This window comes from Ambystoma mexicanum, chromosome 5q, assembly GCF_040938575.1.
Source record: "Ambystoma mexicanum isolate Mex_15411 chromosome 5q, UKY_AmexF1_1, whole genome shotgun sequence".
Classification (NCBI taxonomy): Eukaryota; Metazoa; Chordata; class Amphibia; order Caudata; family Ambystomatidae; genus Ambystoma; species Ambystoma mexicanum.
This window is the reverse complement of record NC_090933.1, coordinates 1,194,390,656-1,194,416,652: the sequence shown is the minus strand read 5'-3', so window position 1 is coordinate 1,194,416,652 and position 25,997 is coordinate 1,194,390,656. Positions and strand designations below refer to the sequence as shown.

General features: G+C 46.9%; 1 protein-coding gene across 1 annotated transcript; it reads right to left on the bottom strand.

Annotated features, from left to right (window-relative positions):
- Positions 1 to 2,333: 2,333 nt before the first annotated feature.
- On the bottom strand, positions 2,334 to 11,465 carry RPLP1 (ribosomal protein lateral stalk subunit P1). The gene is made up of 4 exons (XM_069621686.1): positions 11,257 to 11,465; positions 4,923 to 4,997; positions 3,006 to 3,111; positions 2,334 to 2,455 (listed from the first exon to the last, which is right to left on the bottom strand). The coding sequence occupies exons 1-4, from the start codon at positions 11,326 to 11,328 to the stop codon at positions 2,376 to 2,378; spliced, it is 333 nt and encodes a 110-aa protein (XP_069477787.1). The 5' UTR covers positions 11,329 to 11,465; the 3' UTR covers positions 2,334 to 2,375.
- Between the last annotated feature and the right edge of the window lie 14,532 nt (positions 11,466 to 25,997).

Below are 25,997 nucleotides of genomic sequence, written 5' to 3'. Positions count from 1 at the left end.
TTGTCCCCCCTGCCTGCATTGTCTTCTCCCCTCCCCCCTTCTTGATCAATGCCTGTCACTGGACCTTACAGAATAGTCATTTGTTTGTCCCTCCCCTTTTTCCCCTTCCCTCCCTTTCCTCGGTATACTCATGCACTACATCAATTGTCGTCAGACATAGTAATGTTCCTGCTTGTTTGTTCCCATTTTCTTTCCCTCCAATTGTTTCAGCAATTGCACTATCAGAAATGTCGCCAGGCCTATTAGTTATTTTACAGTCGGAATTGCATCAAGGAAGATAGATAATTTATTTTCTCCCATGTTCCCTCTTGCCTTGAAGCACTTTGAAACACATTGTGTATAGGCGCTTTACAAATACAATCACTCTCACCAAAAGGCCTTGGCAACTGGCCTTCGTAGGTGGCCATCTGTGCCACCTTTCTTGTGGCGGATGCCAGTGATATGGCATTAGTCGACCAATCATGAATCTTGTGGTCTGGGGGCCTGCTAGTTGCATCGGTGTAGTAGAGACCATCTTTCGAGTGTCTTGAGGGACAGATGCAACAGGTATTGCATCTAGCTGTGCTTCACATGCTGGTCCCTGATGGAAAATGGCAACGGCAGACAAATCAATAAAAGGCCTTTGCAACTGCCTTCGCAGGTGGCCGGATGCACTTCTGCTGGAAATACTGATACAAGATGTAGACAACGCATGAGGTGCTCAAGCATGGGAAGCAGAACCCTACCAACATTTGTTGGTAAAGAATAACCCCTTTAGAACTATCCATGGGTTCGAACCTAAGGGAGCTGGGAGCCACTTCGCTCCTGCTTGTAGCCCAGTTAGCTTGACACTACAATTTCCCATCAGTCATACCTCCCATTCAACCCCATGTGTTAATGAGCCTCATCTTCCATTTAGCTCAATTGGGTAAGGTAGTGTCAGTATACATTTAACTCAATGGAGCAAGGCATGCAGATTGAATCCAGGGTGTAGCACTTGTTTGTACAACTAAACCATTTTCTCCCCACACCCTGCACCTTTGTGGAAGGCACAAGCTCATACCACACACTCTGCACAACACTTAGTGTGACACTACCATTATAATCGTCACACCATCCAAAGTACATAGTATACCTCTGTTGCGCCCATCCAGACATACTAGCAGGGTCTTGGCCACACTCCTTTAATGGCTGAAATGCACAATAGCACCTCCCACTAGGACTCAGGTCCCTCCAAGGGCATTCAACCAACAGCACATTGAAGCATATTTGTGATGAACGGCACCAAACCTGAGATACATATAACGCAACCTGCACTCAGAATACAGCAAGGACCATGACAAAATTCATTAATGCTGAACACAATCTTCAGCCTACTTAAACCAGTATGCCTCAACACCTTTCATGCAGCACAGACATGACAAATTCAGGCATGCCGAATGCATAGGAGTCTCAGCACTCACCATCTCCTGACTCCTCAGCACCCATCCACATGGGTGACAAAGGCTGCTCTCCACCCGAGCCTGACCAGCCTTAACCATGTGCACAAATTGTAATCTTACCCGGCACCCTAAATAATCTGTACTTCGGTTCCCCAAGGGCCCACCACAAGCACATCGAGACTATAATCAAGGTAAAAAGGTGCTATATAAATGACAAGTGCAATACAATTTGGAACCTTCATACTCAGGGATAACTCTTAACACCCATTATGCTCTGGGTAGATGCCATTTCCAGGTCCAAGTGATCCATTTGCGACATTGTTCTCTGGCACAGAAGCTTTCCATTCTATTAAGAACTTGGTTTTACATCAACTTTCATTCTTGTCCAGGAGTTCACAGAAGGAACTCTTGTGAAATGAGTAACAATATGTTGTGATTTGAGAGTGATCACTGTTATGTTACATGGTATTTGTAAACCAAAAAGTTCTGCACAATTGACCTTTCAGAAATGCATTTTTGCACCAGTTTACAGTGGCACTATTCTGAAGCAGCATAATGTACATTGCAATCACAACAGCAATTTAGACAAGGTTTGTTAACTTTAGCAATCAGCTACAGAACCTATACAATGCCATGTACTGTGAAATGCTAAATCTAAAGCATGACACGAGTTACTTGTGTGTAATCACTTTTAGCCACCAGTCAGCACAGACTAATTTTAACAGCCAGGAGCTCCATATAATGCCACTTCTACTTGTGCCTAGTCAAGTAGGGCCAACCGTCTCTTTTTGAAGAGAGCACTTAAGTTCCCACCATCCTGTTAAGCACCCTTATCGAGCTAGGTTTGCACTATGATAACCTTGAAATCTTGTATACACATTAAATTGAGCTAGTGAGAAAAGCGACCAAACATTTAGATTGTTGAGGTTTATTAAAAAGGTAATTGCTGTCCATTTAGTCGAAGAGGCCAAAGCCCATATCGTCATCAGATTCTTCAGACTCGTCCTTCTTTTCTTCCTCTTTCTTCTCCTCAGCTGAAAATGCAAACAGTATATTACAGTAGCTTCCACAACAGGTAACACGAAATGCAGAAAAATTGAGGCCAGTGCCCAAATCAGTAAGATTAGTTGAAAAATCTTTGGCCACCCCTTTTTCTAGGGCCAGTATAAAAATAAAACGTAGTCCTATAATGCGAGGATAGCAGAATGTTTTGGGATCTACTGGGAAGGTCAATGGATATGCTTCTGCAGGTGAAGCCCTTGAGTGCTTATGGCATGATGTGCACCATGTGCCCAGCGTACAGTAAGATCAGCAGCTACATTAGGCAAAGCAAGACTTACGCTGTGACAGATTAACCCAGGCCACACCTATACCAACAGTCTTTAAAAACTTAAAGCATGGAAGAGTTATCTTTGGGAAATTGCTGCGTTAATGTCACAAAAGGCCAGGAATGAAGTCCTAAACATTCATTGTATTCCAGATGCAAGTGAAAGTGCACTCTTAGCCCAAATGCCAATGCCTAGTTATACATTTATGGTGATGCTTAAGTTCGCAGTTGCATGAAGATTTCGAAGTGTTACTCACCGGGAGCAGCTGTAGTCGCAGCTGCTGCTGTGGCTCCAGGTGCTGGGCCACCTCCACCAGCTCCTACATTGCAGATCAGGCTTCCGATGTCAATGCTGGCAAGAGCCTAGACAAGAAAATAATGCAAGGTCAAAAACAAAGCAATAAAAGAAACTGGGCACAAGTAATGGATGCTGTTCCTTTTACCAACTTCAGTGGGTAGGTTGTATTCATCTTTCGAATTGCGGAGATTACCATAGATGTTTCAGCCACATTTTTCATGCACCTTATAGGGCATTAGTTGCAACATTCCATATTTTGCACATATGAACCAGGTTTCAAGCCTGTCGTCACATTTGCCATATCTCCAGTAGCCAGGTAACGGGTATTGGCAACTGCAAGATTCGTTTAATGGACATGGATCTAAACCTAGCCACTCTTGTGATAAGCCACCCACAATCCCCAAGACTGCTCCAGTTCTACCCCTGGCCTCATTGGAATTATGACAACTACCCTAGAACTGGGGTTGCAATACATTTAAGCAGCAACTATTGCCCTACAAAGCCACCAAAAGTGGTACCAAGACAAACCCAGCCTCATCTGGGCATGATAAATCCTATGTATTTACATGGCGGCCATTATGATGAGCGCTAGTTTAGTCTTTAACTTGGCACTATAAAAGTGCCGCCACAACTTTGTGCTGGATAATCGCCATTGCCCACAACTAACTGCTCCTAGAACACCTGTCCCTTTACACTGCGAACCTGCCTGCCCATGGCATGGGTGGTAGGCTGTCTGGAAAGGACTTCATGTAGCACGCACTGATGTGCCTACCACATGGAAAAGTAGGAGACACCAAAAACAGAAGCGTGCAAACACGGAAACAAGTTGGGCCGTCTGAAAACCAACATCAAGCAATAGGTGCAATAAGTTCAATAAGAGGTAGCCTTTCATTATCCCGGTGCTTTTTTAAAAGAAAAATGTCAAGCATGGTTGAAAGGCCTAACCCTTAACTGCAGTAATAGTTGAAAGTGTCAGACACCCTGTAAACAGGACGCGATTGCCTCGCTCACAGGACATATCCTATGATATCCACCCTATTACAGAAAACAAACTTTCCAGGTAAGTGCGTTTGCTGCATTAGGATTGCCATTCATAAGACTGTCCTGTGAACGTGATTTGCCTGCTCTATGGCAGCAACACGCCTAAGCACCCACTAGGGGGCTAATGCTGGATTACTGCCACGAGGAGAGTAGACGAACATTTCTGTATACAAAAGAAATTGAAGAGCAGGGGAGGCACATTCTGCATGTTAACTTTTACATGTTTTAGGAGGCAGTTTACAGCGGGGGCCGAGGGGAATCGGGATCAAGTAGGCGCACCATGACAGTGGAAACTTAGGATGTGGAGTTTAAGCCATCCATGAGGAAGATTGAGCCCCAATGTCTTGAGGCCAAGAGATCCAGATGATGGAAGGATTAGAGGGCTATATGCAGTCCATGTAATGGGATGTTCCCAGATGGAAAGCATCAGCCCCTCCTGCTTCTGAGAACTGCGAGTGGCTGGAGGTGTGTGAAAGAATGAGGCTGAGGAGTGGAAGGGAAAACTGGCGTATGGGTACTGACAAGCTTCAGGGGAGACTTTACTAGACCATGAATAGTACTCATTTTGGAGTTACAGGCTTGCCACTGAGGTTACATATCACTGGCTCAGTGGTAGGAAGGACTTCAAATACTCAAAATATGGACAAGAGCTGGCATTGTTGCATCGAGTTCAAGGGGCAGAAATGTTATGTGGTGTTAAGTAATTCGACCTTTTCATAAAATAGGGTATCAGATCCTACATAAAAATCAGCATAAAACCCACACCAAGTTCAATTGGTCATTTCAGGTGTCCACTTGCACCAAACGTAGGACAATGTGGCCACTTATTTCTTACCTTTGCAAAAAGACCAGGCCAAAAAGGTTCCACTTGCACGCCAGCAGCCTTAATTAAGGCATTGATTTTGTCCTCCTAGAAAAAAAATGAGAATACAATTAAAACTCAGTGACTAAAGTAACTCTACAAGGTCTTCAGGAGACAAAACCAGGTATTTTCGTGGCAGCCAGTATGATGAACGCTAGTTGAGTCTTTAACTTGGCACTATATAAAAAGTGCAGCCACAACATTGTGCTCATGATTGGATTGTGCTGGATAGTCGCCATTGCCCACAACAGTAGTAACTTCTCCTAGAACGCCTGTCCCTTTACACTGCGAACCTGCCTGCCCATGGAATGGGTGGTAGGCTGTCTGGAAAGGACTTAATCTAGCACGCACTGACGTGTCTACCACATGGAAAATTAGAAGACACGAAAAACAGAAGCGTGCAAACACGGAAACAATTTGGGATGTTCCCAAACCTTAACTACGTTATCTGATCAAAATGAACCAATTCCAATTTTGAAACATAAAATCAGTGAATCAAAGTGTCAGCAAATTGTACTACCTAAAAAAGTAAGGGGCACAAACAGCTATTGGAGCAGTGTCTTGAGAGACTGTTAGAATTGGTCACTTTGGGTGATGTTAAACAAATAATTTATTTTAGATAACTGATTTAAATAAAGATTAGAGTGCAGTGTTAACTTACACCTACAGGATAATAGGAAGCAGTCTAGGCGTTACTTCTAGTAGAGGAGAGCCTAGTCAGGCTGAAAACTACCAGGAGCTACTTTGGGCTCCCCGGTCAACTAGTACCCAGCAGACAGACATGTGGGACATACTGAATATTTGAGACAGTCAAATTAAGACAAACATAATGGATTATACATAAAATCTCATGTGTAAATTAGATATTTAGTGTCAAGTGCACTGCCTCCTTGTCCCCAGTGGTAGCTTTCAAACTCTACGCTTTGTATGCGCTACTACCTGTAGATGGTTGGCAAGTGTGCCAGCACAAATACATGGTGTTGATCTGAAGTAGAACATATTGATATTTAAAAACAGATATTCTGAAGCAACATGTAAATCAAGACTACCATGAGGGACAGGGTATTTCCTTGTGATATTTACTGCATATACTAGGTCTATGCACTAGTAACCGACCCAAAGTTCCAATAAGCTACGACAATGCTAGTTATCAGTTCTGACCAAATTGTAAACACCCTACCCAAACATCGCCACCTGGAAGGGAAACTCCTAAAATGCTCAAGACACTAATTTTGGTTAAGAAGCAAAGATAACAGATTAAACCCTGCACCAGAAACAGACTACTTCACAATCAATACTTTGCACTACCATCCTTGGGAGATCAATGGAATTTATGGATCCTCTGCTGCCAGACACTGTCAGGGTTTGAAATTGAGGGGAGCACAGTGTGGTTCACTTGAGAACAAGTATTACCAGGCAATACTTTTGGCTCCCCTGGCCAATTGCTTTCATACAAATATGCATAGGACATTTGTAAAAGCGAAAGCATTAGGATACATCTAGTACACATTTAAACAAATTGAACCATACATAGTCAAAAATTCGGCTGCGTTGCATGTACAAGTCAAGTCTGTTATGCTGGATACACTGTCCTGGTTCCACAGCAGTAGCTCCTGCCTACTGGGTTTTCACCGACTCAGGAACTGGTTTTTTGCTCCTGCTCATCGAAGCCTGCTATGCACACGCACTCAGCCAAATCTACAATTTAAAGCCAGAAAGTGACATCTTATCCCTCAACTAGCATTTCACTATAAAAATCTTGCATTACACTAGACATCCGATCTGGTCTAATGTACTAAATTGATCCAGACACTAGCAATTTCCCAACAAGCATTCAATTTCTGGACCCCAACATAGAAGATGCCCATATGACTAACCCCACTTGCATCAACGAAAACATGGCACATGTTAAATGATCATATACTGTTTTTGCATTTATATAGCGATATGAACCCTCAGGTACCTGAGCGCTGCTTATTTCCCACGGTGCGTGGTGTTCGACCTCAGAAGGATGAAAGGCTGAGTTTTGCCCTGCCAGGATTCACACCTGCACGGACGTCAAAGCGAGCGCTCTACTCGCTGTGCTATCTGACTGGTACTACATCCTCCACCATAAAGGTGCAGCGAATCTCTGGTTGACAGCCTTTGTGTAGCACGTTCAAGGGCTGTGCAGCTGACCAGGCTGCGGCACCTTGTCAAGTCCATGAGGTGACCAGGTTATGGTTACTAGGAGAATGCTCTCCACTACATGTGATGCAGGTTCTGGCAGACTTCTGCCTTTATAGTGAAGAGGGGTCTTTAATGTAGCCACTTAATGATAGCGGATGCATACAGAAGGCACCCACCATAAGCAGTCAACCCAGATGTACTAGAATTTCCATGAATGTACCAATTCCGGACTCGATCATAACATCGATTTTTTTCCACTCACTTCCACCTTTGGAATTAGTCGAGAGTCACAGCTTACCCGCGGGGGCTGCCTTAGGATTCCTGGGTGATATCACAGACCCAACACCTCAACCGGGGCTTGATCCTTCCCAGGAGAACCCTTATCAAAAGTCTCGTGGACTCGCTGCATTAGCCAGCAGGTCACGCCAGTCCCCCAATTCTTTACTGGTTAATTCCTCCCCATTATACTAGCCTGATCCCACTATCCACCCCACTTTCTAAACTTCTAGCAACAGCCACGTATTTTGTGTTTCTCAGCTGGAGGATCATCCACCTCAGAGAGCCCCCTCATCTACAGTTTGAAGGATAGTCCTTGCCGACTCCCAGCAGCCACAACCTGATCCCCCCATGTTAGCAATCCAGTTAGAAAACAGACAATCATGTGCTGCAGGCCCACCTACACAGGTGGGATCTGCTGCACCCAGTGATTTGAAAGAGTCCTGCAGCTAATTGTGTATTCAATTTTGAAATCTAGGCATATACGTCACCCAACCACCAAGAAGGGGGTTCTTGTACGCCAGTTAAACACCCAGCCATGAATTTTAATATATTTAACATTTATATAGGGCTATGAAACCACAGGTATTTGAGTGCTGCTCATTACTCCTGGTGTGCGGTGCTCATTTATCGAGCTCGGAAAGGATGAAAGGCTGAATTTGGTCCTGCCGGGATTCGAACCTGCGCCAGCAGGCTCTGCACAGATGTCAAAGCGAGCGTTCTACTGCGCTATCAGACTGGTTTTTGATAGTAAAAACAAGCTGTAAAAGCATTTACAACCCACGTTCAGTGGGGACAATCAGCATTTTTACTGTTGCACCTAGATGGTGAGATTAGTTCAGTTAATCTGAGGGTCACGTGCTCCAAATTAACTGGATATGAAAATGTGCTCATGACCGACTCCTCATTGTCAGGGGGCTTCACTGGCAATGGAAGAAACCATTCTAATCTTCACACCAACTGCGTTGTTTACATTGAAGTGATTCTCTAAAGAATCACCATGAAATGTGCAATCACTCAGTGTACTTTACATCCACATGCTCCCAGCAGTTCAGAAAAACTGGACTGTCAAGCGAGTCAGATATCATTACAGCAACAGCTTGACAAAAGCAGAACACTACATACAGTATTCCCTCTATGCCTTGCCAGCTAGGTTTGTGCTGTGGATAATAAATGCCCATCATGGATAGGACAAAAAAAAAAGATGATACCTCTTACACCGGGACAGAACAATGCAATGCGAGCGAGGTGGCAACAGCTCGCTGCCCTAAAAGCCCACACAATGTTTCAGGCGGACCACTGTTAAGTGTGGCATTAGAAAAAAGTTATAGAAAACTGTAGACCATGGTTTTAGGGGTGGCTTCTCCCCTTAACAAAACAAATTGCTTCAAAACAAGCAATATTGCAGTAGGCTAACCTTAAAACATACCCATTTCCTAGATCGTATTCCAAATGCTTCCAATTAATGCAGTTAACAGATCTTAAATGTAGTTTGCCCTTCTATAGTTCAGCATAGTGCTAGAAATACAGTTCCACTATGCCACAAACCCACAGCAACCTTGACAGCATCCATCCTAGGCCATAAAAATACCAACCAGGAATGCTAAACAAATGTTTTGAAGCTATGCCTGACCCACAGAAAAGGCTTGATCCCTAGAAAGCCGAGCGTTAGTAACTGCAGCACGCCAAGCAAGATCACGTACAGCACACCAAACAAGATAAAGTAGATCAAAATATAACCCAGTCATTAATCCATCTACTTTAATAGGAGAGCACAGACTGGCGTCCTCCGCAAGCTTACATGCACAAAACATTTCAGATACATTCAGGCTAGATTATAATGTATAGGCAATAATATGGCTTTAGGGACCATAGCTCCCCGTTCAGGGTCACCAAAAGGAAGCTGTGCAGAGCACATCCTTCAGGCTGAACGATTGAAGATACCACTAGCTTGAACCAGATTTAACTGCCCTAGACTGTACAGAAGACTACAGTACAACTCTTGCAATTATGTAAATAGTGTATATTCGTAACCCCTGTAAGCTTTGCAATTCCTTATTGTTGCGCCCTTTTACTCACGAGTCTGGTGCGCCTAACAAATGAATAAATAAACAAACTCCAGTCAATGAAAGCACTAGCTAGTAGTTGTGCTACATCTCAAGGCTGCTGGAGAACAGGACATTTAAACAGTGTTTCTTCTGCCATTGCAGTTCGACAAAGACTGCACAACTCTTAGTAATATAAGTATGGAAACAGCTATGCAGTCCAAGCAGGACTACTTCGATTCTCACCTTCATGAACAGCCAGTTCCCCTAAAACGGGCCACGTAGGTTATCAGTGGTTTAGGGTGGCACTGCGATGACCCCATCTAAAGTTTCGGTAAACTAATGAGGCAAGAACTCCAGTCACATACAAAATGTCCTAATAGCCAATCTAAGCAATGAACTAGACCTTAAGCAGTAACATTTAGTTAACACTTCTACTACACAAGGCAAATAACCCTGCAGGGCTCCCCTACATCCAAAGATCAGTCCGCAATGCGAGTGGTCTAGTAGATTTTGCAAGCCCCGTTAAAAATACGTGGTAAATCCAAACGCTGCTGCCAATCATTTTTCAATAGTTTCCCCTGGGTCTGAGGGCATAAATAAAACAAGATGCAATAAGCTGGGGATGCAAGACTGAAACCGTCCTTGTGGCTCCGAAGGGGACATGGAAGCAGTCCAGCCCAAATATTTCCACTGGTGGTAATGGGTGCAATTAAGCACAAAAGAGTGCTGCACGGTTATGGTGCAGTCACTGGATTAGCCCAGTGGAAAACGATGTGTGCCTGCTTTAGGTGTCGTGCTCTGGAGATGGGGGTCTTGTGCCCTCGACAAGCACGGACCAAGGCTGCCAAAACACCCAGCAGCGAGAATCAATCAGGATAGAACACAACCAATGGGGCAGTTAATACGGCAGCCAGCAAGATAATGCTCCTACAATGGAGACTGACCAAAGTAGAAGTAGCCTGACATTCGCCCAGAGTGTAGCTGGCCAAGGCAGCACAGCAAAAAAAGTTTCGTCTACGAGCCATTTAAGCTAGCCCCAAAACATTGGCGATTGGGGTATACAGAAATGACAGGCATTTCTAAGTTGCAGTCTTCAGGCGCTTGAGACTAGCAGCTAAAAAAACCCATTAATCAGCCGTTTACAGTGGGCCATAGTTTGCCTCCAAAATTAGTTTGCGCTCCATTTCCTACACTCTCGTTTCAGGGTAACCTTCAGTTTTCTGGGTGACGGTGGATACCAGCACCTATTTTATAATATCGAGTTCATATGCCAACAGACCAGCAAGGTGGCGGAGCAGTATGGGGTGCCAATGATATTTTGGAACAGCACAAGGAACATGCACACTGGTTCATATCAGTTTAAGCACATTAGACATTCATGTAACTACTAGGCATTCATGTATACGAAAGGGTTGCATAAACTGACTGAAGCCGTTCATAGCATATGCTAGCAAGGAACTGTGTGCTACTCAGTGGCTATCAAATCGGATGAAGGGATGCAAGTGAGCACATGGATGCACACGTTGAGCCTGGTGAATTACGCTCTACAGTTTAAGCACGAAGACTATATATGAGGGTTTTATTAATTTCAGGACCGCGGAAAATTAAGTCGGACACGACTTTGTAATAGGAGGTTGGCTCACTGAGCCGGTAAGCCTGCAGTAAGATCTGTGCATTTTATTTATACGCTACTTGGCGAGTGTTTACACTGTACGCAGTGCTGTGGGGGTCACGGTGTTGGGCTAGGAGTCAAACCGTCCACCCCCTCACCTCCGCCATTGTCGTTCGCCTGCCTCTGTCACCCGGACACTCACCGTGACGGGCACTTCATCGTCGTGGAGGATGAGCGCGGCATAAATACAAGAGAGCTCGGAAACAGAGGCCATGGTGTTGCGTCCTGTGTTACTCCCGGGGCCGGATGGCTGGATTAGAGGGTGCTAGTCGCCGGATTGAAGAGACCTCTCCAACACGGCCTTAGCTTCCGAAGAAGAACCAAGCACCTTGTAACCCGACAGGAAAAAGAATGCTGAGGGGCGGGAGCGAAGCATTTATAGCGACAGGAAGCTGTCAGTAGGGTGGGGGCAGGGAGAGGCATCTCACGGAATTTGCCGAAATTGCACGAAAGGCAGAACAACATGTGTGGATGGCGATAAAAGGACACGGCGGACTAGTAGTGTTAACATAACAGCCATCTTGAAAAGGAGGTAGGTTTATGTACAAGAGCTAGTCTTCTTAATACGTTAATCGTTTTATACCATTTCAAGCACTTTACAAGTAAAATTTTTCCTATACATATGACGCATATGCAAAAAGTATATTGTAATTTTGAGTATTAAAAAAAATGATAACTAAATATTTTCTCCAAAATAAGAGTAATTTTACTAGGAATATTTATGGAAAGCGTTATATGAATTTTCATTGCGGGATAAATGTTGATTACACTTAAACAACATATAGCTGAAAAACACATTAAAAGAGCCGTCAGGATGACGGAAGTTCACCTGAAGTTCTGTTCATAGACACAAGGAGCCACTGACTGGCAGTATTTTTGAAGACCATTTTAATCACAGTAAAGTTTCTTTTCATTAAGAGAACGTCTTATGGTTTTATTTATTTATTTGTGATTTATTAATGTGCCTATACTCAATGTGTTTCGAGGCGAGACAAACGAGTGGGGGAACAGGTAGGACAAAACAGAAACGATCCTACTAGGCCCCTTGTGACATTTTGCAAGTGCAGCAAAATAATTGCAGGGGAGAGGGAAAGGGGGGGAGTGGCTGTTAGGGCAAAAGGGCCAGTGAGAACATTGAATACCAGGGGAGGCTTGGTAGACAGAGCCAGGGGAAACCAGAGAGTGCAGGGGAAGGTAGGTGCATGAACTAAGTGCTCTCAGCAGGATAGCTCAGGGGTAACTCCTTCGCCTTGAAAATGAAACAACAAGCAGCCAGCCATCTAGGAAATGAAACAACAGGCAGCAACAAAGGTTCAATCCCCGGTTAGTATTTAAAAACCTCTGAGTATGTTATAAATAACCAATTATTATTGTAAGTGCAAGATAAAGAGCTGGAAGGGCTAGACCGGGCAGGCCCAACCCGTCTAATTCAGGGGCAGGGACCGGAAGGGGAAGTGCCGTTTGGGGGTGGAGACCAAGTGCAGGGATAGGCTGGATTAGGCCCGAGCCGTTGTATGTAAATTTGTATTGTTCTTTTTTTATGAATGTGTTAATCCTTTCCATCCGCTCATCCCCTTGACATGGTACGGTGCATTGCTTTAACATAGCATCATGCTCCTTTAAGAACCTCTGCGTTTTTGCAGACAGGAGCTGGACCCTGTTGTGACATCAGCACAGAGCCACAGGGCTCATACAGAGTCACATGTTTGGATCACATGTGTGACCATGTGAAAATGTTAAATTAAAGCGGTGGACAGCTTCCTGCCAGTCAATACCAACTGACTCTGCCTGACGTGTGTTGCTGCGCGAGCAATGTCATGCAGACCGAGGGCCTCCCTGCAAGCACCATCACTGTGCCGCTGGCTCCATAACAACTGGCGATGAAGGTGGGATGCGGCCCCACCGATCCCGCCTCAGGGGCACAGCCTGCTCCTGCCGCGCCGCTGGGGCGTGGCAAAGCGCACTCATATGGGGGAGCTGGAGCACGGCACTGGGACAGTGACGCCTACGCTGCACCGGGCTGCCATGGTCTGCTCCCACATGGGGGAGCCTGGTCGTTGCACAGCCCGGACATCCCAGATGATACTGCTGCCTGCAGCCCCACCACCCTCTTCAGAAACAACTCATGCACTGTGGAACAGGCCTGTGGCACGGGCCGGACCGCTGCCCGTCACAGCTCCCACCTGAAGGAGAAAAGTCGTGGCGTCCCCCTGCCTCTCCCGTGCCCTCCCCCACAACCACAGTGAAATCCCGCTGGGTAGAGAAGACACAGAGAGGCCTCTGGCGCCACCATATCAGTCTGAAGTACTCGCGCTTGGGGGAGCACACACTTGGCGTGGGCCAGACTGCTGCCACATGAAGTAAGTAACCGCCCGCCTGGGGGAGCCTGACATTGGCGCGAATCCTACCGCTGCCTCATCATCTCCCGCCTGAAAGAAAGAAGAGCCGGCGCTGTTTTCCCCTATTAGCTACGAATTAGTGCAGTCCAACTGGTGTGGGACTACACAAGACTTATCTCTTGGTATTAGGTAACCCACCTTTTAATACAGGCCTGTACTACACAAGTTGGTAGTGTGACTGAGCAGCCAGGCTTACCTTAAGAGGAGTAGTGTGAGCTGTAGAGCTGTACAATGAAATCAGTAAATACAGGTATCCAAGTAAACACTTACACACTTAAAGTTATAGTTTACATATTTATTTATATATACATAAAGATATTTAAAGCATTCTTTAAAAAGCAGCAACTAATAGTAACATTAATACCAAGTTAGGATTCAATTAAAAAAGGGAACAATAAAGCAGGTGAGTAATTCTTTCAAATGTTATACATTTTCCAGTACCAAGGGTGATGCCATTTGAGGTCAGTAATAACACTTATTTTGTATCAACTTTGAAGTATTTGGGCTATAATGGAGGGAAAGGTTAGGGTTAGATCAGAACGTACTGGTATTCTATAAAAACAATTAGATTCTCCCAAATGGGTGCAGGCAGTCTTTCATCCCAGCAATCATAGTGTTCAACAAATAAAACCTGTAAGGGATCAAGCACTGCCAAATCCAATAGGTTCAGAAGGGGGCCTTTAGGTAGCCAGGACAGCCAAAGCCAATGGGCCATTTCAAAGTTCTGATGCTCTCTTCTTAGAAAATGTTCTTAAATAGTAGTTCAAACAGAAAATCACAGCAACTCAAGAGGAGTCACCTTGAAGAAGCACAAGCTGAAAGGCCAGTGCAAGTGAGTTGCGGTCAACTCAGAGTAGGGTAAAATAGCACTCCCAAGGTAGGAAGCACCACAAATGGCAAAAGATTGATGTACCCCAAATCCCACAGAACCTGTGAACTGAAAAATGTGTTTCAGCTGGATGCCTTCTGGTTGCAGTGACGAAAGGGAGGGCGTCTGGCATGCTTCTGCGACAGCACTCGAGAGAGAGGAACTCAGCAGTAATGGATTCAAGTTTTTTTGTAATAGGACGTTGGCTCACTGAGCCGGTAATCCTGCAATAAAATCTGTGCATTCTAATTATACCTTAATTGGTAAGTGTTCACACTTTACGCAGCTGCTGTGCTGTGGAGGTCACAGTGTTGGTCTGGGAGTCAAAATGGTCTGGTCTGGGAGTCAAACCATGCACCCCCTCACCTCGACCATGTCGTTCGCCTGCCTCCATCACCAGAACACTTTGATATAGTCTGATTTGTCGAGGCCCCCTCTCGCCCTCAATGTCTATACATATATATACCAATTCTAATGTGGGCACTCTCCTGTTATCGTCAGAGGCTCTGGCTGTCTCCCCCCTCCTTCGTCCTGGGAGATCCCTTATAGACTATTAACATATGTTTTGTGTGTAGTTCAAAGGTCGGTTGTCTGCTGTGTCTGCTCATCTGAATCGGCCCCTCCTTCTCCTTGGGTTCTAAATTCCCATGACGCCCACTTGTCTGTCCCCGTGGACCGCTACTCTCGACTCTCGTCGCCGCTATGTTTGTCACCATTGTCCGATGCTGAGCCCATGTTGTTACAAAAATCTTCAGCAAAGCATAGTCTTCTCGGTGTCAAGTTTGTGTTAGGTTACATGCTAAGGACGATGTCCACCAAGTCATATTTGCTACCTCCTGCCCAGGCCCCTAGGCCAGCTCTGCCTCCCTCTGTCGTGCACCTACCTCGTTAGTTTGTGCTGTCTGGTTCTGTTTGTCTTCTTCCCATTTATTCCTTTCCCTATCCACTGCTGCCTGTGTCTTCACCGCCCTTATTGCTCACTCGTCCTCCTCCCTGCGCTTTTGTCCTCTCACCAACCTTGCCAACTGTGACTTGCTCTGCTAACTTGCATTTTTCTTGCTCTGCTATTTCTCTCTGTCTCTCTGCCTTCTCCAGTTCTCTCTCCCTTTTCTCCCTCATCTCCCATTCCATTCTCTTCCTTTCCTTGAGATCCCTTTATATTCTTTCTTCTCGCACTCCCTTTCCAAATGTTCCCTTTCTTCCTCCCTTCTTCGCTTCCTGTCTTCCCGCTCCACTTTCTCCTCTCTCCTTCTCTCTCTGTCCTCACGCTCTGATCTCACTTCCCTGTCCTTCTCCCTTCTGTCCTCCTCTTCCATTAGTTCTGCCCAGTCTGTCGTGCTGCTATCCCTCTCCAGGCTTTCTGTTGCCTCGGTCGGCCCTTCGGCCTCCCCATTGGTCTTCCCTTGAAGCTTTAAGAGGACCTGCGCTGCTATCCATTTGTTCATTCTTATGTCCGCAAACTCCTCCTTTGGGCGCTGCTGCGCCTCGCTGCTCGCCCCTGCATCACTAGATGGCTGTTCTGCACCTTTCTGCTTATCCTCTTTAGTGTATGGTGGTGGCTTAGAGGTCGGATTTGAATACCCCTCTGCTGACTTTATTTCCCTCATTGGATACATTCCCTGTTCATCGGCTGTGTCATCAGATACTACACTTGGAGGGGCAGGGGGAGGTGCAGAGGGATGAGTCTCTGTGATGAAGTGGGGAAAGAAGATCAAGATCAGAGCACAAGCCAGAGCCAATTAGACAATAGTTCACTCAGCCAGGGAGACTGATTGATATTATGACATCATCTTAACCCTAGAGGTGAGGGCTTATGAAGAAAGACATGCCTCAGGTCCAAAGAGAAACGAATGGATGTCTAAGGTACTTGACTCTAATGATGGAACTCTCTGTTTTTGTTTTCCTTTGGTGTTGTTGATACGTCCGTTGGAGGAGGAGGAAGAAGAGGGAAGTTCCCATGAAGGCGAGCCCGTATATGAGTGGGCGTATTAGAAGAAGACGTTCGCCGAGTTCATGCTCCTGTTGAGCTTTGTTATAATGAGTATGAGCTCCTGTTGAGCTTTAATGTTGAAAGCTCCCAGCCAGAAGAGGCCCCTAAGTCTTTAATAGAAGCTGATACGTTCGGAACCCAACGGCTGGGATTTCCAACCTCTGAACATGACAGCCAGCGGTATGAATGAGGAGAAAACAAGATGAAAGGCTGAGACGAGCAGCTGATCGTGCTCTGTGGCTTCGGCAGACCAGCTGTGGAGGGATCGCTCGCGCCGACCGCCCCCCACCTTTGTGGAGGAGGAGCCGGCACGACGAGCCGCTGATCGTGCTCTGCGGCTTCTTCGGCAGACCAGCCGCGGAGGGATCATTCACTCCAACGGCCCCCACCGTTGTGGAGGAGGAGTCGGCACGACGAGCAGCTGACGCCTGAACAGCTGGCCCAGCGCGGCTCTCAGAGAGGAGAGAGCCGCATCCGACCTCGCCATCGAGAAGTCAGTCACGGCGAAGCCGAGGAGGACGAGGAGTTGCACCGAAGGTAGGGAATGTATGTGGAGAAACGAAAACGGATGGTCCTAGTCAGAGGAAGAGAGAGAAGTGAAGTGTGACACTTTTACATAAGAGGAGGAAGTGAATAATTATACCCCATTAAGACTCGTTTTGCAATCAAACTGCCACAGATGTCCTGAAGCCTAGATAGAACTTGCGAGCCAGAAACAAACAATTTATGAGGCGGCATAAAGGAAGGTGATGATAGGGTAATCTGAATAACAAAGAGAGAGAGACAGCCATCTCCAGTCAGCCTGATTATAGACTCATTTATGTTATGCCCAAACTGTGAACTACCTTCAGGGAAGTGGAGACCTCCTCTAAGAGTTGTAAACAAATCTTAGAGAATCGCACAAAGTAAAGAACACTTAAGAAAGAACTAGAGGGCTTGCTTGGTGAGACTTTTTACACATCCTGTTTTTTTGCACTAAACATCAGTTCCTGATTTCCAAGGAAAATAAAGTCCTGTTCAGTTCTGCAACTGCTGTCCAGAGTGGTCATTTCCCGCCCGACTCGTTACAGTCTCTTGGTCCTTCACCTCTTGCTGGCTTAGCATCCCCTTATGCCTCACGGCATCCCCCTCTCCCCTCCTGAAACATGCAAAACAACTAAATAAAAATCCAAATAAATAAAAATAAAAATATGGCCATGCATTTGGTCAATTTCTTCCCCTTGTAAGCACCCTGTATGTGTGTCAATAGTGATTGCTACACGTCTTTGGAGAAACTTCCACAAGGTGGCCATGGTTTTGTTAATTTATACTTTTGAACCATTCTATGCTATATTTACATATTTTCCGCTTATAAGGTGGAAGTGTCTTACAACAAATGCTGAAGGGGTGTATTCCCCCCACTGTTACCTTGATACATTTCAGTACCTCTTAACTGACGTCAAGTTGAGGGTTTAGATAATCCGCTATTCAGGGATATAAGTCACGGGGGGGTCATTCCGAGGTTGGAGGTAAGGAATTACCGGCACCGGTAAGGGTGCCGATGCCGGTAATCCCTTACCTCCGTATTCCGAGGTCCCTTTGCGGGTCCTTCCTTACCTCCTGCTTTTAGCAGGAGTAAAGTACGGGACCCGCAAAGGTACTTCGGAGGTAATTACGGTACCGTAATTTACGGTGCTGTAATTACCTGCTTCCCCATTCCCATTGAGCCCTATGGGGCAGAAATGGGAATGGGGAAGGGCAAAAGGTGAATGGGGAATTACCGGTCCCTCCAACCCTGGAATGGACTGGTAATTACTCCATTCACCATGCCGGATTTGGGTCGGTTTCGGAGGCAACCATGGAGCTAATTACTCCATGGTTAGCTCCAAACCCGGAATGAGCCCCACAGTATGTCAAGAATCAACTAGTAGCAAGCAAGTAAAGGGGAAAAAATGCTTTGAACCATGTAATTCAGTGTAAAGGTGTGTATAGAGGTTACAGGAGGACAAGACATACTTACATCAGGAGCCTCCTTTGTATAACCTGCAGGAAATCTGTTTGGGACAGAGGAAAACCTGCTCAAGGCAATCAGGAGAACATTAAACTACATTACCCAGAAGGCCCGCGTGAACACTGGCCTTCTGGGACTTCCAGGACCATGCCCGACGCTACACGCAGGCGCGCGCCACGCCCGACAGCCCCCGCTTGTGCTACGGAGCATCGGAAGTGGCAGACGTGCAACACGGGAGCTCCTGCATGCTGCCATCAGCGGGGCCGTTCCCCCGCCTGCTCTTCCACTGCAGGCCCAGCTCGCATTGCCAGATAAGTCCTCTGTACTATTTTACAGAGGGATTGGAGGGGAGCTTCTAGTGGCGCATAGCACCACGTTACGGTCTCATGTCTCAATGTTCAGGGAACGAACGTGTGGCCTCACAGACTAGCTAACAGAGTCCGGAGCACGATTTAGCCGAACAGTTCTGCAAGATATCACGGCAGCGTGGTTTAGACATAAAGCGCATGTAGTAGCAGAAAACTGTAATGGATAATGTAGACGGGTGGTCCCCTGTGAATGATCATTAATGTTGTGAGCACTCTTTCAGCTGCGCAAACTCATAGTGACTTTTCTTTGTAGCGGAGTTCTGTATCTACATGGATTGACACCTCGAGGTGCTGCAGGTCGTGGGGCAGAGCCACGCACACTACGAACTCGAGCTAAGTGCAATCTAATGTATATTGTTGTGCTGCAAATGCTATGTTCTTAATGCAACATGAGGTCATGTTGTTGTAGGAGCACGAGGCAGCTCCAAGTCATAAGGTGCAACATGAGGGCAATGTTGTTATGTTCGAAACAGTACCTAAGCAGTATTAGATGTTCCAAGAGTAAAACATAGGAAAGGTGTGTAACATAGGAAAGGTGCGTACTCCACAACTAGTGTGGAACAGTGTGAGTGAGTGGAGGTGTATGGGCGGAGATAACTGCACCGCACGAGGAACCAGTGTAGAACTCGTTCCCCCATTTCCATTCCCATCCATAACCTACCCTAACCCTCTATCCAGTTATCCTAAACTTCCTCCTACCTATCCAAATCGTGGACCCTAACCCTCTTTCCCCAGCGGGTCGCGGTTGCCTGTGGTACTCATAGCCTCTCAGGCGCCAAGACCCAACGGGGAGGCAGGTGTTTGTGCTTCCTCTGCGCAAGACTACAGAATCCGACAGAAGCACAAGCCCACGTATTGTCAGGCACCCGGGTAGGACGACCAATCATGGAAGAGGTTCTAGCAGCACTACATACAGGAACCCAAGGCCGAGTTGCATGCAACAAGGCAAGACTATGTTAACTTGGCTGGACAGGTGCATACGCTGATGGCCACTGCTCAAGCAACCCCTTTCCCTAGGGATCCCACTCCCCCTACTCCAGTCCATGTACAAGTTACTGCAGAACCCCCTCTGCCATTAGCATCACCCGAAAGATACCATGGGGATCCACAAAAGTTTAATCAATTTGTGATGCAGTGCCAGCTGCACTTTCTACCTAAGCCCAACATATTCCGGATAGCCCAAGCAAGTACAACTTTTGTAATTTCCTACTTGGGTGGGGACGCAGCGTCATAGGCCACGCCATTGGTGAGTAAGGATGATGCGCTGCTATACAGTTGGGACACCTTTTTGGAGGCGTTTAGTAAAATATTCAATCGCAGATCAGCGGCACTAATTAAAGACAGGGAACTACTCGCCTTGCGTCAGGGAGGAAAGGATTTAGTTACCTACATCACCATCTTTAACCGCCTGGCAGTGGAAACGGATTGGCCCCAGGAGAAACACATGGCGCTGTTCTACCAGGGATTCAGGGATGATATCAAGGATCTTATAGCTCAGGTGGACCCACAACCCGACACGTGTTCCGCCATGATTGATCTAGCCTTGCGGTTGGATCAACGACAGAGTAAGCGGAGGCTGGATCGTAGGAAGTGGGAACAGAAGCCGGTGGTAAGGCTAGACTAACAAAAGACCTATAAAAGCGAGAAAACGTCCGAGGAGCCCATGCAGATAGGATCCGTTTGTGGGCCGCTAACTAAAGATGAGAAGGAAACGAGGCGCCGTGAGAAATTATGCCTTTATTGCGGGAAAGCAGGACATTTCATCCGTGTATGCCCCTCTAAGCCTAAGAGCGAACAGCCGGGAAAAGAAAAAGCTCACCAGTGAGGGTGGCCCGGGCGAGCCAGCGGAATTACACCCCTAGTTATCTAGCAAACACCCATCAGGCACAAGTGACTCGTGACCATCCTGGGCCACATTGGTTGGGAAAACCAGCAAGTTATGACCCCATTGATGGTTGACTCGGGGGCCACAGTAAATTTTATCGACGAGAAGCTGGGATCCAAGTTGGGATTACTTCAAGTCGACAAAGACCGTCAAGAGGAAGTGAAGTCCGTAGATGGGTCACTGTTGGTTTCGGGGCCCATAAAGAAACAAACCATGTTGGTGCATCTGGAATGAGCCCCTGAGCATTACGAAGAACTCCGGTTTGATGTAATCGCAGCACCCCAGTTCAGACTTATCCTAGGGCTACCCTGGTTAAGACTCCACAATCCGCTGGTAGACTGGACCCAGGGTACGTTGAATTTTCCTTCAGCATATTGTTCAGAGAATTGTCGTTCAGCGAAGAGTAATCAGTCAGAGTCAGAAAACGGGCACACAATCGGGTGCACGGACAGGATCTTACCTGAGGTTTACCAAGAGTTTAGGGATGTCTTCAGCAAAACTGCAGCCGAAACCTTGCTGCGTCACCGAACGTTCGACTGCTGAATAGACCTAGAGCCCGGCGCAGTTCTACCGTGCAGTCGGATCTATGCGCTAACGGAAGCTGAGAATGAGCATCTCAAAAGTTACATTGAGACCAACCTAGCCAATGGGTTTATTCGCCATTCCACCTCACCAGTGTCGTCACCTTTGTTCTTCGTCCCCAAGAAGACAGGGGACTTAAGGACTTGTATTGATTCCAGAGCCATAAACCACATAACAGTAAAAAATCGGTATCCTCTACCCCTAATTCCTACCTTATTGGATCAAGTACGAGATGCCAAGATCTACACGAAACCAGACCTGCAAGGAGCTTACCATCTGGTGCGGGTGCGTGAAGGAGACAAATAGAAGACCGCCTTCAGAACGAAATTCGGAATTTACGACTGCCAGGTAATGCCATTTGGACTCTGTTACGCACCCGCCGCTTTCCAGCACTTCTTGGATGAGGTCCTACGGGGCTACTTAGATGCCTTCACAGTAGTCTACATAGACGATATATTGATCTGCTCCCGAAACTTGAAGGAGCACCAAGAACATGCCAAGGCAGTTCTGCAGCGCTTAAGAGAACACCAGTTATATGCAAAACTGGAGAAATGTGAGTTTCACCAGAACACGGTAGAGTGTTTGGGGTTTAGGGGTTTATCTTGTCGCCTGAGGGCGTGAACAAGGACAAAAGGAAGGTGCAAGCGATTACAGAATGGCTCGTGCCCAAATCAGTGAAGGACATACAGACTGGCCCTCATTACAAGTTTCGCGTCCAGGTCCGGGTCCTCAGAATGAGGAATAACCGGGCCATTCCGAGTTCGGAAGGCCGGGTAATTCCTCCCTCCAAGGACCCGGACCTGGTCCTTCCCCATTCCCACTTCAGCCCTCATAGGGCTGAATGGGAATGGGAGAGGGAGCAAACAACGGGCCATTAGGAGTTGGCCCGTTGTTTGCTCCCTCTTCCCCTCGCGGGACCCGGTAAGCACGCCTGGTTTAACCAGGCGTTGCTTCCTGGGTCCCGCGAGGGGACCTCGTAATGAGGCGGTATAGGGTAAACGGCACCAGCACCTTTTACGGCGCCATTTACCCCGTACCGCCAGGGTCGTAATGAGGCCCACTGTGTTGGGTTTTGCGAACTTCTATCGGTGCTTCATAGAGGGATTCGCCAAGAAAGTACAACCAATTACTCGACTGCTAAAAAAGGGGGTGGAATTCCATTGGGATGCGGCGGCAGAGATGAGCTTTCAAGCCTTGAAGAAAGCCTTTGTGTCTGCGCCAGTTTTGTGACACCCAGACCCAGCGTGTCCTTACGTTGTAGAAACTGACGCTTCCAGTTATGCCTTGGGGGCTATCCTATCACAACGGGACGAGTCAGGACAACTGCACAAAGTGGCATACTACTCACAGAGTTTACTTCCTGCAGAACGAAATTACGCAATCGCCGATCGAGAATTACTGGCTATCAAGGCAGCGTTCGCTGAATGGCGCCATTATCTTATGGGGGCCTGGCATACCATCACAATACTAACGGATCACAGAAACCTAGAATTCTTGAAGTCAGCCAGAGCCTTGAGCCCAAGACAACTGAGATGGGCTATGTATTTTGCCGATTTCGATTACGTGGTCACCTATCGCCCAGGAGCAGAAAATAAGAAAGCCAACACCTTGTCCCGCTACCCAGAGCCCAACCCCACGTTGATGATGGAAGAACCTAATCTGATAATACCGCCAACATGCATCATTGGCAGCGTCATAATTGATGATATGTTCGACAGTATTAGGAGATCCATGTCAGCCCAGGAACTGGCCCAGTGGAGTGAGCCTGGGAAACTGAGTACTGTTAAGGACAGACTCCCCTTCCAGGGAACGGCATTGTATCGCCCAACACCAGCGGTTCGTCAGCAAGCCATCAAATGATGTCATGACTCACCCTTTGTGGGTCATCCTGGAGTGGTAAAAACAAGAGAATTGGTAACTCGTCACTTCTGGTGGCCTCAAATGAACCAAGATATCGAACACTATGTACACGGATGTGAGAATTGTTCAAGAAACAGGTTAGACCACCAAAAACCAGCTGGAAAATTGCAACCATTGCCCACACCTCCCGTGCCTTGGCATACGATATCCTTAGACTTCATAGTAGACTTGCCCTTAAACCATGGCTTCTCCACCATTCTAGTGGTGATTGACTCATTGGCCCTCATTACGAGTTTGGCAGTAGCCATGGAGCTTTTAGCTCCATGGCTGCCACCAAACCGGGCTCATTTACCGGGTTCCTGCAATTAAGAATAACCGGGTTATGCCAACATTGGAGGACCCGGTCGTTCCTCCTTGCAGGAACCATTCCCCATTCCCATTTGAGCCCCCATAGGGCTCAATGGGAATGGGGATGGAGGTAACAACGAGCAGATTACAACTGGCACGTTGTTACCTTCTTCTTCCCCTCGCGGGACCTGAAAAGCACGCCTGGTTTTACCAGGCATTGCGATCGGGGTCCCTCGATGGGAAGCTTATAATCAGCCCTGTCGGAATGAAGGTGGCCAGTCCCGTACCGGCCCCCTTCATTCTGACACCCTCATGGGTCGTAATGAGGCCCATTGACTAAATTAGCCCACTTCATACCTTGTAAGGGGCTCCCAACAGCCAAGGAACTAGTAAACCTTTTCCTTCAGAACATAGTACGCCTTCACGGCATTCCCCAGTATATTGTGTCAGACCGGTGTTCACAATTCACATCACGCTTTTGCCGTGCATTTTTTAACGCATTAGGTATTGAAATGAGGTTATCTACTAGTTATCACCCAGAAACAGACAGACAGACTGAACGAGCCAACCAGACCTTGGAGCAGTACTTACGCTGTATGACGTACGACAATGAATCCACATGGGTAGACCCAATCTGGTTGGCTGAGGTAGCTTATAATAATGCTATACACTCTTCCACTAAAACAACCCCCTTCTTCAGCACGTATGGTCACCACCCCCACTTCCAACCTTTCCCTCTCGCTTCCATAGACTTGGTACCAGCAGCCCAGTCACATAAAGAACACTTAGAGAGTGTGTGGCGTAGTGTGCATTCAAATTATAAAAAGCTAAACAAACATATAAATCGTATGCAGATAGAAAGAGGAGATCGTGCCCAGAATACAAGGTTGGAGACCGGGTATGGTTAGCCACACGTAACCTTCCTATAGTAGGTCCTCAGAAATTACAGTCCGGGTTTGTGGGTCCTTTCCCTGTGGAAAAAGTAATTAACCCAGTGGCGGTTCATTTAACATTGCCGCCACAAATGCGTATACATCCTGTGTTCCATGTGGCGTTACTAAAACCAGCCCTGGATTCCATCCGCCAGTCTAGACCACCCCCGTACTTGTATATGGCATTCCTGAATTTGAAGTAAAAGAGATACTTGATTCACGTCTTAGACATGGAAAGCTATATTACTTGATAGACTGGTTGGGGTATGGTCCAGAGGAATGTTCTTGGGAGCTGGTGCAACACATTCATGCTCCTCATCTCGTATGGGCTTTCCACCGCAATAACCCTGCCAAGCCCGGACCTTCCGGTGGGAGGGGAGGTACTGTCAAGAATCAACAAGTAGCAAGCAGCAGTAAAGGGGACAAAAATGCTTTGAACCATGTAATTCAGTGTAAAGGTGTGTATGGAGGTTACAGGAGGAAAAGACATACTTACCTCAGAAGCCTCCTTTGTATAACCTGCAGGAAAGCTGTTTGGGATAGAGGAAAACCTGCTCAAGGCAATCAGGACAACATTAAACTACATTACCCAGAAGGCCCGCATGAACACGGGCCTTCTGGGACTTCCAGGACCACGCCCGACGCTACACGCATGCGCGTGCCAAGCCTGACAGCCCCCGCTTGTGCTATGGAGCATCGGAAGAGGCAGACGTGCAACTCGGGAGTGCCTGCAGGCTGCCATCAGTGGGGCCGTTCCCCCGCCTGCTCTTCCACTGCAGGCCCCGCTCACATTGCCAGATAAGTCCTCTGTACTATTTTACAGAGGGAATGGAGGGGAGCTTCTAGTGGTGCATAGCACTATGTTACGGTCTCATGTCTCAACGTTCAGGGAACGAACGTGTGGCCTCACAGACTAGCTAACAGAGTCCGGAGCACGATTTAGCCTAACAGTGTTGCAAGATATCACGGCAGTGTGGTTTAGACATAAAGCGCATGTAGTAGCAGAAAACTGTAACGGATAGCGTAGACAGGTGGTCCCCTATGAATGATCATTTTTTTTCAGCTTTGTAAACTCAGTGTCTTTTCTTTGTAGCAGAGTTCTGTATCTACACGGATTGACACCTCGAGAGGCTGCAGGTCGTGGGGGAAAGCCACGCGGACTACGAACTTGAGCTAAGTGCAATCTAATGTATATTGCTGTACCGCAAATGCTATGTTCTTAATGCAACATGAGGTAATGTTGTTGTAGGAGCACAAAGCAGCTCCAAGTCATAAGGTGCAACATGAGGGCAATGTTGTTATGTTCGAAACAGTACCTAAGCAGTATTAGTTGTTCTAAGAGCAAAACTTAGGAAAGGTGCATACTGCACAACTAGTGTGGAACAGTGTGAGTGAGTGGAGGTGTATGGGCGGAGATAACTGAATCGCACGAGGAACCAGTGTAGAACTCCTTCCCCCATTCCCATTCCCATCCATAACCTCGCCCAAACCCTCTATCCGGTTATCCTAAACTTCCCCCTACCTATCCAAACTGTGGACGCTAACCCTCTTTCCCCGGCTGGTCACGGTTTCCTGTGGTACACATAGCCTCTCAGGTGCCACGACCCAACGGGGAGGCAGGTGTTTGTGCTACCTCTGCGCAAGACTACAGAATCCGACAC

Bases quoted from the DNA above. Each gene is read 5' to 3' on its own strand.
- RPLP1 (XM_069621686.1), bottom strand. From the start codon at position 11,328: ATGGCCTCTGTTTCCGAGCTCTCTTGTATTTATGCCGCGCTCATCCTC. The intron at 3,112-4,922 runs GTAAGAAATAAG...TTTCTTGTCTAG, and splicing joins GGCCTGGTCTTTTTGCAAAG to GCTCTTGCCAGCATTGACAT. The intron at 2,456-3,005 runs GTGAGTAACACT...TTGCATTTTCAG, and splicing joins TGCGACTACAGCTGCTCCCG to CTGAGGAGAAGAAAGAGGAA.